At 43.3% G+C, this 14214-nt stretch overlaps 1 protein-coding gene across 3 annotated transcripts in view; it reads right to left on the minus strand.

Moving 5' to 3' along the window:
- FARP2 (FERM, ARH/RhoGEF and pleckstrin domain protein 2) overlaps positions 1–14214 on the minus strand; it is a 71702-nt gene that overhangs the window by 15875 nt on the left and 41613 nt on the right. For all 3 annotated transcript variants that reach the window (XM_050978145.1, XM_050978144.1, XM_050978146.1), the window contains exon 14: positions 3775–3947. In XM_050978145.1, the coding sequence (XP_050834102.1) occupies positions 3775–3947 (173 nt within the window). The remainder of the gene's footprint in view (positions 1–3774; positions 3948–14214) is intronic.

Genomic DNA, 14214 nt, shown 5'->3' on the forward strand with positions numbered 1-14214 from the left:
AACTGTTTCTTTCCACTTACAGCTTTTACTCAAGCTACTCCTTTGAAGACCATAATAATTAGCTAAGAAGAAAAGAAAATCAAACCACAGCAGTTGTTGGCTGCAGGACTGCTCTGGGCTGCTCTTTAAAGAGAAGACAGAATGGATATGGAAAAACAAAGGAATGAAATAGTGATAAGAGAAGTTGTGTGTGATTTTTGCTACACAAAATCAGAGTTAGCCTGAAAACACAGATTCCTAAAAATCATGTAATGTTAAGGAATTAGTCACTCTTCAAGGTAAGGGACTGCTTTGCCTCCTTAGCTCACTATGCTGTGCTGTAGTTCCATGCCAAATGCCACTGAGTTATGTCAAAATTTGGTCTCCTCCATCTCTGCCCCTTCTGAGGGAAACACTGCTTTGAAAATTCTTTCTTCTATTTCCTTGAATGTTCTGAGTTAATTGAAAATTCTCTTTATAGAGTCACTTTGAGATGCCTCCAGGGCTGTCAGCACAGCTACTGAGTGTTTCCCAATCCTCCAGCTCAGTGTTACCCATGGAGGATACATTCTCCTCTTGCTCAGTAACCTCTCTGTTGCGTCCAGAGAATTCCAAGAGGTGTGTTACTCAAATAATTAATTTTGAGACACTGTCTAGTCTCTTTTCAAGTTATTTCATAGTCCCTTCTGGACTATGTACAGGATCTTACTGCACTTCTTTGAAATCTTTCAGAGCATGCAGCATGGGAGCTGACTTCCACACAGGCAGGTAGTGATGGGGGAACTTTAAAAACTAAAACACACCATGGTCATAACCTGGCACTTCTCATAGCCTGCATGGATCATGTTTTCCTCCACCTCTGAACACTTCTGCAGGTTTCTGCCTCATTCTCCAGCTGACTCTGTGCTAACCTAGGGCACAAGAGGGCTTTTATTTTTCCCAGGCACCTTCTCTTCCTTTCTCCCTCCCCAACACATCAGCCCTTTCTGTTAATTCTCAGAAGTTCCTGCTGTTTCCAAATTGCTCCCTGGTGGAATTCAGTGCCCTTAACTTGCTTTTTTTTCAGTCCTGCAGCAGTCCTAAGTGCATCCCTTGTGCTGAGTGCTGGCAGCAGCTGCTGGGCAGACCCTGCACCGGAGGAGTGGAAAGGTTGTCACAGTGCACAGGGGCCCTGCCAAACACCTTCAGTGCTGCTCAGGCTCTGCAAGGGGAAAGAAAATCAGCTCATGCCTCAAAAGCCAAACACAAGAACTCTCTCAGGTGGCAGTCTCCTTCTAGAGTCCAAAGAAAATGTTTCTACAGCCATAGCAGGCATCCAGGCAAAGATCCCCACTAGGAAAAACTGATGTTTCATCATATAATGCACAAACAATCCCACCTGGAAACCTTCAACACTCACCAGATGCAGCAACCCCAGCTTGTGGGGAGGGAAGAGCTCTACTCTGAATGTTTAACTTTTCATTTCAAACACCAGGCTCCAGAAGTGTTAAAAATAACTCTGAGTGGGGGAACTCCCCCAAAAAGCCCAGTTTCAATGTCCTTTTTTAAGTGGGTTGCTACAACCAACCTCCATTAGAAAAGGAACAGGGAGAAATCTACCAGTGAGATGAAAGAAAAGCACAGTGATTTACAAAGAGAAAAAAAAAATCTCATCTTTCTCAAGGTATCAGTATTGGACCAGCAGCACCATGGCAGCAAAGAGCAGACAGCACACATTGGGAGGGCTGGAGAGTTTGCAGAACCTGCCCTGATTAACCAGGAACTACAGCAGTATCACCTTCAAATCAGAGCTCTAGTCAGAGAGATGGTGTAAGATTACATTTTTCTTGTAGAACAAAGCTGTAAAGCTCCTGTGAAATGGAACCAGTTTCACACAGGTTTCCTCTTGTGTCTGTTTCACTTAAAACAATACCTCTGAATAGACATCAAAGCCTTGGAATACTCAGGAGCTGATCAGGCTTAAGATCAATACAATAAAAAGAAGTTCCCTTCTAAGGAGTCTCACTTTCATGAATTAATTTCAGCCTGAAGGAGAACACAAGCTGCCAAAACACCAGACCTTGCAGAATGTGGCAGAAAGGCTTCACCATTTAAGTCAGCTAACACAGTCTCTGCTCATTATTTCCAAGCCATAAGGATAAACGAGAGGAGTTATTTTTAAAATAACTATGGAAACTAACAGTAGAGTGATCAGCCAAAGCTATAAACTCCACCTCAGAAAGTCTAAATGAGACAGGGAAGCTGCCAGTGGGGTGGGTTGTGTGCAGCTCAGCTCCCAGTCACTGGTTAAAGCTTCCTCTCTCTGGCAAGCACTCACACCACGTCCACACCATGGGTGTTTCTCAACAGCATCACAAAACTGCCTGGAGGTGCCCAAGAATGTGGCAAAGACTTAAAGAGCAGGGCCTGTGACCTTCTTGCCTGAGGATCCTGATCCTGACAGGGCTAAGACAACCAGAACACTGGATGGGGCAAGCAGAAGAGCAGGAGCAAAGACCACACAAGGTGGTTTCTTCTTCTCTGTGGCTGCATGGAAAACTGCAGATGCCAGTGTGGCCACAGACTCCAAAGAGAACTGAGTTTGGACAGTGGAGCCTTCCTTGCACTGTAATGGAAGGTCCTGGATCCTTCTCAAGCACCAGAGCCAACAAACCTCTCTGCAAGTAAGACAAGGAGAGCAGAGAGTCTTCCAGAAAAATGGTCATGGAACTCTACTGTGAACTTCTTCATCCTACTGGGAGAAATGCAGCAAATGCTGAGCCCTACATGGGGGTGAGGAAAACCCCACATCATGGGGGGGAGTCCCTGGTTAAAGCAACCAGTGCTCACTGGTAGGCAGAAGAAAGCAGCCCAGGCATGGAGCAGCACCCAGACATAAACACATCTTGAAGACCCAAAGCTGTTCCTGGTTTGAGACTCAATGCACCTGCAAAGCTCAGGGGCATTTTTGTCCCCCTCTTTCCAGAAAGTGAGCCTCAAGTTTCTGCAAGGCCAGAGCACTGTCCATCTCTCTCCAGACAGAAGGGTCAGCCATGGAGAGGACAATTTCAACACAGCCAGCTCTGCTGACCAAGCCCATGATGACATGGATGTGAGAGAGTTCACACTTAGCTCAGGTCCTCCACAGCTCAAAGGGAACACCACAGGACCCCACTAAAGGTCCTGTTATGATCAGAAAGCACGACCTGGAGGAACAAAGTATGGTGAGATGGAGCAATGAGATTGTGACAAGACTGCAAGGGAAGGAAGGAACCCAGGAAACAAACTCCTTATATAATAACAAATAAGGATCTCTGAGGATCACTGTGTCCAGCTCCCCACTCCTTGCAGATCCACCTGAAAGTAAACCATATGACTGGGGGCATCATCCAGATATTCCTTGATCTTGTTAGGCTTGGTGTCATGATCACTTCCCTGGGGAACCTACTCCAAGGATCAGCCTCGGGGTGAAGAACCTTAGAAGAACCTTTCCCTAATATCCAACCTGAACTCATTTCCATTCTGGGGTACAAAAGGTGGATTTTGAACACAGTTCCCTGACACACTGCTCCTGTTAAAACAGAGGGAGCTGCTCCCAGTGGCTATGCCAGGAAGACACAAGAAGATGCCAGGAGGGCAGAGGGGACTCCTGCCACGACAGCACAAAACATCCAACCAACCTTCAGCACTGGAGTTCTGCCCCAGCCACCACAGAACAAAACACACTCAGCATTCAGCACCCAGCAAGCACAGCTCCTCACTGGCACCAGCACGGCTCCCACATGGCACCATCAGCGCCCAGCTCTGTGCTCTTACCTTCCTTTTCATTTCCTCATCCTCTTCTATCCTGGCGCCGCCAGCATCGCTGAGCACGGGGCTGAGCAGAGGGGACGAGCCCTGGGTGACTGCATTCACCTGAAAGCCTGGGCTCAAACCCAGGGGACTCTTCAGCACAAGGGAGGACAGCTGGGCATGCTCCACAGGGAGGCCTGGGTGGGAAAACAACAAGAAAATGGAGTGGAAAAGGAGAGAAAATTATTTCAAAGATAGCGCAAATAAGGTGATTATCCACTGTTACAGTAAACCAGCATTGCAATCTCATATTATTTTTTAAAAAGGTAAAAGAAAAAAAGCAAAAAGGCACACAAATCCAGTGACTTCAGTGTGTATCTCAAAGTTAAGGGAGTGTTCCCTGCATCCCAGAGGTTATGGGGCAGTGCAGTAAGGACAGACACAGCAAAACCACAGTAAAGGGAAGGCTAAATGGCTTATTGTCACAGAAAAAGTGCTGCTGAGTAGCAGCACAGTTCACAACACAGGGTCATACTGCAGGGACTGGAATACAGCTTTTAATTTTTGCTTTTCAATATAAGATTTACTGTTCAACAAAGGGAAAACCTAGGATAAATTATTCCATGACTTGCCACTCCAGAAAACAAAGTATGTTAGAAATACATTCAGAAATTAGGGTATCTCCAAAATTGAGCCAAAGGGAAAGGAAAGCCAATTGCTATACTATGAAAAAAAAATTAATTCCTGGCTTTTCTAAGTATACAAACAGAAAAATCTCAAGGAAAACAATTTTGTAGCACTGAGTATTAACTGGATGGACACAGTCCACAGCTAAACCTGGTAGAAGCAACAGGTACCACTTTTTAAAAAATTATTATTATTTTGTGGACCCTTTAGAGATCTCTGACACATTTAAGCCTCCTCTCTTCAGCATGTAGACCCCCCCCCTTGGGTGTGAAAATGACCATTCAAGATCAGCTTTTTTGGACTGAAGGAAGGTGACAGACACACTACACCCACAGAATTCATCCTAATCTCACACACTATTTTTCTGATCTTCCCTGTGATAAACAAACTTGTTTCCTCAGATCAGGTAACTAAACAGGGATCAGCACTTAAGCAGCTACAAGTGAAACACCCTCCCAAGCCTCCCCAGCAGGATTTGCTGTGTCACGAGTGCTGAACCACCCACCCGAAGACAAATGGGGAAATCAACAGCCAACCCCAAACTGCCAAATCATCATTTCCCAGACTACTTAGAAATCACCACAAAATCGCAAAAATTTTTAAAAATCAGCCCTCACAGGTATGCAGTATCTCCTCCCACTGTCGTGGGTGCTGCAGGAGGAGCTGGGAGCTTTCCCAGCAGCTCAGGCTTGGAAAGCACACCCAGGGCGAGGCAGCCCCAGCCTGTGACTCCACATGGACAAAGGCAGGAAGCTAAACAGAGCTGCACTCGGTCACCTGGAAGAGATTCAGATCATCCAGGCTGCTGAGTTAACTATTTGTACACTAGTCCAGCACCAGTTCTGGAGGAGCTTTTTGTTTCTCCCTAAGTATTTTGTCCATTCACCCCAGGAAAGCAACACTGAAAAAAGCACTTGTGTCACCTAGCCAGGCACAGGATTCAAGTTTGCTTTCACATGCCAGGAATGCTGAAAAAACCAGCTTCCAAACAAATGAGTGTGCAGGGGTGAGGAGCTTCTTTAAGTTCTTGGAATTTAACATGAAGTAGCAACAAATTCCAGAATCTGTAACTTGAACTGCTTCCAGACAGCCTGAAAGCTCAGACACAGAGGGAACAAATGGGATTGAACTTGCTATAAACCACCCTGCTTTTTAACTTGAGCTGTTCTACCTTTTATCTCCTCCAACAGAAGATGGCCAGGAAATTAATTGCAAACATTGAATTTGAAAGCAAGAACCCCTCCCCAAAGCCAGAGTGTCTGATGGAAATGAGGCACATTCACAGAATCTTAGAATGGTTTGAGAGGAAAGGGACTTTAAAGCCCACCCAGTTCCACCCCCTGCCATGGGCAGGGACACTTTCCACTAGCCCAGGGTGCTCCAAGCCCTGTCCAGCCTGGCCTTGGACACTTCCAGGGATCCAGGGGCAGCCACAGCTTCTCTGGGCACCCTGTGCCATGGCCTCTTCACCCTCACAGGGAAGAATTTACTCCACCTAAAATTTCCCTCATTCAGCTTAAGGCCATTCCCTCTTGTCCTGTCACTTCCCTTTTATTTTTTTTTTTTTCCTGGAAGAGGCTATAACTCACAGAGCAGCTCAAGTTAGCTTTGTGGCTAACATTTGTTCAATTAAATATTTGATCTAAGCTCAGTGTGATGGCAGATGATATTACAGGTGAGGACTGAAATTTTCATTCTCCTAACCCAAGTCTTCTCCACCAGAGCAGCACAAGAGGACTCCAGGCAAGCAGGTAGGAGGTACAGCAATTCCTCATTCTCACAGAGAGGGATGGTAAAGGGAGAAGCCATTTCAACTGCTGCTCAATGTAGAAAACTCCTCATTAGGTGGAAATATTGATGATCAAAACATGGGAATGATTCCCTCTGACATCAAACCTTGGTGCTCTGAGGTCTTCCCTTCCCCACAGGCAGCATCCTCCAGTTACATTAAAAGGGATTACTCTTTCACAGGGATGTTTCTGTGTTTCAGTGGTCTGCATCAAGTGGAAACTTGTTCTCTACAAGTCACACAAACATCCTAAACTGTTGTCTGTAAATGCTGGGAGCACAGCCCTCCATGCACTGATGTGGGAATTCAGCACTGTAGCCCAGACAGTCAGACATGGCTGCATCCTGTACACAACAAATTTCTGCCTCTGCATCACACACAAATGAACTTAAGGCAACATCCAAAAATGCAATAAATGTAATCCAAAAATGTAATATTCCACATACTCAAAGATGTTCAAGTATGCTCATACTTCTTAGTTACACTACATAGTTAGAAAGATGTCCTTAAGCACAGTTTCATAAAGCCCAGCATGCACCTAATAGAAATAATAAATAAAAACTAATCAATAAAACATTGTAAAAGCTCTGTAGTATTCAAGAGCACAGCTACAGAATCTGGTGAGAATGCTGAGGATATCCTCCACAGCTACTGTGTAATATTGGTCATGTAGAAGCAGGCTCCATTTGATTTTCACTGAGATAACTAGCAGAATAATAAGATAACAAGTTTTTGGCATCACTTCCCAGTTATTTTTTCAGCAGGTATTTCCATGCTTCAATCTAAATCCAATTCCTACACAGAAAGCCAGACTTGAGTGTACAGGCTGGCCAAAACAAAAAACACAGGTTCTCTAAGCTTTATGCCTGGATGCTTAAAATAATTCAAAGACAGACAATTAAAATAGACAGACAATAAAATAATAACTGAGCATTATGGGATGGACAAAAGCTATCTGAGGGTCAAATGTCAGCAACAGCTCCTTATCAAATGGAGTGACAGAAAACCTTGAGAGATACAACTTTATTATTATATCATTGCTATTAGTACTGCTTCAAAAGCAGAGATTGTTTTCAGGCTAAAGCCCTGCAGAGGCTGACCAGAGGACAATGGGAGCCTGCTCTGAGCCTCCCTTCCACCCCATGCCCTGCTGAACCCATCACATGCACAGACCAAGTGATTATCTCTAGAATGAAAGTAGACAGTGTTACTTCTAGAGTGAAATCCCTAGCAAGCTGATGTACTACAAGTAAAATCCTGGATATTTTCCCCATCTTCCTTATTTCAAAACATCCCAAATAGCAGCCTGTCCCTCTGCAAATCTTCCCTTTAAAAAGATGAGAAATATTTGGGAGATAAGAGAATCTTGGAAATTATCTGAGAGCCTAAAGAACTGATGCAAGAGACTTCAAATTCAAAGGTCTCTTTTTTATCCTCCAACAGGTACAGGTCATGTAAAACTTTAAAGCACATTTACAGCACTTGACATATGCCTGTGAAGTCACATCTACATGTGGTACTCCAGAATCCTAAGGTTGGTCCTGGTTTTATGGTGATGCCCATAAAACAGCTGGAACAATCCCAAATAACCACCCTCCTTTTGCCACCTTTCCACCTTGCAAAAGCCCTGTTTGCAGGGAAGAGGGATTACCTAAACACTGGCCACAGACACCTGAAGGAAAACCTGCCAGCTAGAAAACATGCAATCACCTTCACATGCTGTGTTTGCAAAAAAAGGACAATCTTCCAATAAAAACAGATATTCAGGAGAGTTCAAGGGATATAGCCAATTTAAAAGAAAAGATCTCCACAATAAATATAATTCCTATAAAGAAATCTGAGTTTCTAGTCCCATTTGTATTCCAAGCAAAAGATCTGCACAAAGCAGGAATTTGAAACCCACACACCAGTGTTTGCCTACTGTGCTCTATTTCCAACGAAGTGCTACAGGGGGAAAACTGTGTGGAGAAAGCTGGGAATAAAACTGTAAGATGCCTTGGCTAGGAGAACAAATATTTATTCAATTTCAAAGGTAAGGGTAGTGAAAATAAAGCTAAAAAGCCCATGTCGTCATTTATATCAAAGTTTTCCTTGTTTTATTGCATAAACAATTAAAATTATGAATTAGTACAAATCTGTAGGTTCATAATTGGCAATCTGAACAGACACAAAGATACTCAAAACCCCAACACAGAATTCAATAAACATTTCCCATATAAAAGATCAAGTTCAAGAGATCAATTAAAAAATTCCAGCTCTCTTTGTTTGAATGCAATCTTTTCCTGACAAGAGTAGCACCTATGGAACTGGGGAGTCCCTCTAACCAAGGCACAGGTACCCCTGTTCGTACCAATCAACAGGAATTTTGGGATTCCAGCAACTGCAGAACTTTATGATTTTTGAAAATGTAGAGGAAACCTTCCCACAGACCAGGTTCAATTAGTCATGTTCCAAATTTGAGCTTCCAAACCTCCAGCTCAGCCACTGGAGTGATCCTATGGGAGCCCATGGGCAGGTAATTAATGAGGAGGATTTTATGATGTCTTTGGAACTGTAAGGTCTCCCCATCTTCAGACAGAGGATGTATATGTACAGCCAGACATATACACACAGCCCTTGTGACAAGTGAGGTGTAAGAGTCCCTAAAAATGACAGGCAATGACAGCTAAAGGACTACATTGACACCTGTGGTTACACTCATTCTGTACTGAGTAATTATGGCTTAGAACATTTTGCAAAATGACAATAATGGGAATGACTTACCGACAGGTTTGCACCAAAAAAGCATGAAATTATAATAACTTTTATTAGTGTCTTCACAAAATCTTATCCCTACCAAGACTTGCAGCTAGACAAAATCTACCACCACCACCAAAAAGAAAAAAAATCAAATAAAAAACCCAATACCAAACCATAACCAAGCCACCAAGAAAACCAAAATAAAAATCCCTTAAACAAAATCACCTATGACCACAATACAAATAAGCAGAGGAAAAGGGAGATCAATACTTGGTATTATCCAGATTATTCAGCAACTCTGAAATTCACTGGAAATTAAAGTGAAAGTTGAGGGTAGCTTGATACATCACCCTATTCCACCCTAAGATAACATATGGCAAGTCCTGGGAATATACAGCATGTATTACTTGACTAATGAATACTTTAAAATTGCAAAGTCTACACACAATAGGCAACACAGGTTAGTAAACTTAACAAAGCTTAACCAGGTGGTGGATAGGTCAGAGAATATTCCATGACCCATGTTTTGTGCAAATTAAGTTTCATTAACTGCATAGATGATGATCAAAAATGCTCTCATGTAGTGCTTTACATTTAATAAATGTTTCTAAGCATCAGAAGGGTTAGAAGTACACACATAGAGAAGAGCAGGTGGGGATTAAATTGCTCACTCAAAACACCCATTTTGCTTTCTCTCAGATGCGTTGCAGGGTTCAGATGAGCACTGTAGAGCTAAGCCCAGCAGCCTGACTCACTGGGAAAAGCCACCAATACTGGCATGCATCCTACAGCTGCCTGTGTTAGCTAAAACAGAGCAGAGAGATGTGGAGGGATGGAGAAGAGCCCTGGCACACTCCCTCTGCTGAGCTGCAAACAGCTGCTGGGTGCACTGGGTAGAGCAGGAGAGTACACCTGGACACCCCTGTGGTTCTCCTACAGGAAAAACACAGCACCAAAACCTGTGCACTGGCAGGAAATGCTCAAACCTGTGTGTCCCAGCTCCCCACAGGGTGGGAGGCACAAAGCAAAGAACCTGCAGAGGGGCAGACTGGGAGGAGTAGGGGCAAGACCACTTGCTGATCACAGCACAAAGTTTATCCCCAGGTTTTATCTGCTCTACCACAGCTCCTCAAATGCTGCTTTCTTGCATGTGATACTTGACAAAGATCTCCATCTTGTCATTTTTCCTAAGTCATTTCCCCTGTTTTCCATGCTGCATGGCCAGCTCACCACTCACCTTCATGAAAGGAAAGCCTGTGTTCTCAGGAAATAAACAGAAATCAGTACCAGGAACTAAGTTTTAGTATCAACACTGTAACAAAAAATAAAACAAAGCCCAGGGAACAATGCTGGAAGTTAAGCAGCATCACAGGACTCAGCACACTGCCCTACAGTTCACCACTCCCCTCGTGCTACCCACAAGTAAATGAAGGGGACAGAGCAGGGAAAGACCTTCCTTGTCCCACTTTCTGCCACCTCAGGAGCCAGCCAGGGGAGAAGAGGACAGCTCCACTGCACTGAAATAACCCACACAGCTCCCTGGGAAGGTCTGGGCTGCCACATTCCCTTGAGGGCAGCTGGTTTTCTCTCCATCTCTACCAGAAAGTGAATGTGATGTCTCTGAAGGAAATGATGAAGAACCTTTGCTCATGGCTTCCTTGCTATAATAAAAACTCTACTTAAGAACCAGATTTTCTGCTCTATTGTGTCTGTCAGGGAAACCTTGAACAAAGCAACACAGCTCAGTGTGCAAAGATATCCTCAGAAGCCTTGGAAAATGGCTTTGGAAATCAAGTGAAGCACAGAAAGAAACCATGACAGCTCTATGCTATCAGTCAGCCAGAGCACAGATAGAACTCACAGGGGCACAGCAGCAGCTCTGAACTCTCATTCTGTACCTAAAACCTTCATTTAAACAGATCTGTACCAGGGTCAAAGGTCCCCTCAGCTCTTCCTCACCTGTGGATCCACACAACTTGCCCTAAGGTAGAAGACTGGAATCCTAGTCACTGCCATTCCTTGGGAAAACTAAAGGGGCACTACACTAAGAATCTTATTGCTTTCTTAAAAAAAAAATAGAAAATCCCTGAGAGTTAGAACTGCCAATAAAAGATCTGCACAGTTTGAAACAAAAGAAGAAAAACAGGAAGATGCCTTTCCAAACTGTGGTGCAAGAAGGCAAATTGGCAAGCCTGTACATTTAAAATACAGGCAGCTTTTTACCAAGACCTTTTGAAAAGTAAGAGAATTTAGTTGGATTTATTCCCTGTTCTGACACATTTAAAGGAATGCTTGTGATTGAGGCACAGGACATGAAACAGAGGCAGATACAGTTAAATGCAATAGCTGAATCCTGATCCTCTTTTTAAAAGATCAAAGACATCAACAGCCTTTCTCTACATCTTTATACTTGTCCCTGATGCCACCACCTGTTGCAGAGTTTGCAGACAGAATTCTGTCTCTGCTGATTTTCTTTTTCTTCCTTAGGTTACATAATGTAGTTCATTCTGGGAAGAAATCAGACAAATCACCTAAAAACATAGTTAAAGGCACTTAAAGGCTCTCTACACCACTGCAGACTTCCTCCAAGCCCTGTTTCAAAATGTCACACCACACAGCCATGTCATCATCTCCACAGGCCTGAATAAAGTCCCACAAAGAGCCAGAACACACATTCAACAGGAAAGAAATAAAATGGAAGTAACATAGAGCAAAAAAAAAGAGCACCTTGTAGTAGATTACTGGAGGTCTGAGCTAATATTTTGTTCTCAATGTGCTCTGTCTTTCAGTGCTGCTGGCAAAGGGGACAGGTTTCTCATGGGACAACACAGATTCCACTCACACACAAGATAAAAGCAAGCACTGTGTAGAATAGTTATACCTTGGTAAAACTAACCTGGAAGAAATGAGTGACTAAAGGAGGTTTTACCTCCTTGAGTTCTGCCTCACGTTGAAAAGTATTCCATTGAAGTTTTAGTTATCAGTTTTGAGAAATAATAGTATTTTTTAAATGCTTGAGTAAACAATGAAGGTCTTTAATGATATATCAAGACCATATTTAAACTGGTAGCAATAATATTGACCATAAAGTTATGTTTGTAACTAAGCTGCTTTGGTTGGAGGCATCAGCTGTATTAGTGCTGCACTCTGTCTGCAAAGGACTGAAAATTGGGCAGAAGAAACCCCAAAACTGAGTGGCTGAAGGAGATGATGCTTTCCATCACCAGATGTGGGTCAGGTGTTATGGATTTCCCATTCTTGCTTGCATATGGTCTAAGAAATGCTCTCACAAGCTGAAGCTCAGAATTTCACCTCCACAATCCACAGCAGTTGGGAAGGACATTTCACAACTTTTGTTGTTTTGCCTCAATAAATGTTGCTAAATTAAAAGTTAAATTAAATTAAGCAACAATTCATTGTCTTTTCCATTACACTACCTAACTGACAGCTCATGTCTCACATAAAAGTCACCTGTCTAAAAGAATTTACAAAAGCCCTGAAGCTCTAACTGTTGTCTATAGTATTTACCTCTCCTAACAACTCAATTTCTCAGAAAAATTACAGTATTTTTCTGAATACACTCCATATTTTAAAGAAAAAGTTAAAGCTAACACCAGGTTTACCACCAGTTGTCCTCCACAGACACAGGACACTTCTCTGAATTACTTTGTGAGTATTTTTATGCAGAGTGATTAATAATAAGAAAGAAGGGAAATGTGATGGGGATTAAGTGCTTTTAAAGTCTCTGTATATCTCCAAACTGCTGCAAAACATTTGCTGCTGGACTGCTGAGGACACCTGGAAGTCAGCAAATAAACTTGTCTTCACAAGAAGTTTGGAAACTGCTATTTCCATTTGGTTGGATACACATTCCCTCTTCCAAAGGTAGGCAGAGGCTATTTATTCTTCAAAGCACACCACAGATATGTTGCATAGGTTGGTATTTTAAAACTGTCCTTCAGAGATGATTTGAAGATTCTTCAGGGTTTTTTTTGATGATGGAAACAAAAACAAACCCAAAATGAGGATCTTGCTACAGTGCAGGAAAACAGTCAATTTTGGGATGCAGCTGCTGGTTAACAAGCATGGGCAGAAGTGACTGTGACTGTTTTATTTGGATTTTGGAGGAACAGCATATTATATGAGACTCTTACAGATACAGCTGAAGAAATCCTTCAGTATACTGCAAGTTGTGATGTCTGCATGAGCCATATGCTTAAAATTTTTTGAAATCAGTGTTTTTTCCTAGATGTAGTATTTTCCAACATTGTAGCCTATTATAACCCATTCTTGATGTAGTATGATGCACAGAAACACAGCACCAAAACTTGGATGTTTTGAGGGACACCGAAGAGGCGCACAGATTTAAAAAAAACATTTAAAAATCAACTCTGTTATGTGATTTAAAATCCAGCCACTGGATTGAGTGATACCACACCCTATTGACTTCCAAGCCTGAAAAGCATAGAAGGATCCATCACAAAAATCAAGACCAATCAATTGATTTGTGACTTCTCTGTCCAGTCTTCTTGAGTGAGATTTTTTAAATTATTCTGAAAGTCAAAGGCATAGTTGTCCCCCGTGCTTTGAGCAAAGGGGTTACTAAAGAAAAGGTTTACATCCAAAGGTGCAGCTGTTTCTGAGTCCCAGGAGTCGGTGTCTGTGCTGCTGGAGTCTTCTGTGGTGGTGGGAGGGCAGCTGAGCTGCTCCAGCTGGTCGATGATGTCCGTGAACTGGAAGGCTGAGCTGGACTCGGAGCGCACGGAGTAGGTGGGGAAGTTGAGCATGGAGCTGGCCTCGGAATGGTTGGCAGAGCCGTGGGCGTGCAGGGAGCAGCTCCCGTTCAGGGCCAGGTTGTTGAGGGAGCTGCTCTCGGAGCGGTTGTTGATGAGGGAGCTGGTTTCAGAGGGGCTCAGCAGGCTTTGCATTCTGCTGGCTTGGGCCTTCACCTCAAACAGCTCCGAGGTGTCCGATGGCCGCTCGTTGCCATTGAAATCGCTGCCTTCTTCAAATTCAAACTCCTCTTCCATATTCATATCCACGGCCTCGGTTGAGTACCTGTCAGGGCTCGACTGAGCAGAGACTGAGCTTTGCTGGAGGGCATCTGCAGCTAAACCAGTGGGCTCTGACAGACATTTGGAAAACTCAGAACCCTTTAATTCTAACCCACTGTACACATAGGAAAATGCCTCAGAGCCCCCAGCAAAAAAGGACATTTCTGCTGGGTCATCATCGATAAACTCCTCTGA

The sequence above is a fragment of the Serinus canaria genome, chromosome 9 (assembly GCF_022539315.1).
Source record: "Serinus canaria isolate serCan28SL12 chromosome 9, serCan2020, whole genome shotgun sequence".
Classification (NCBI taxonomy): Eukaryota; Metazoa; Chordata; class Aves; order Passeriformes; family Fringillidae; genus Serinus; species Serinus canaria.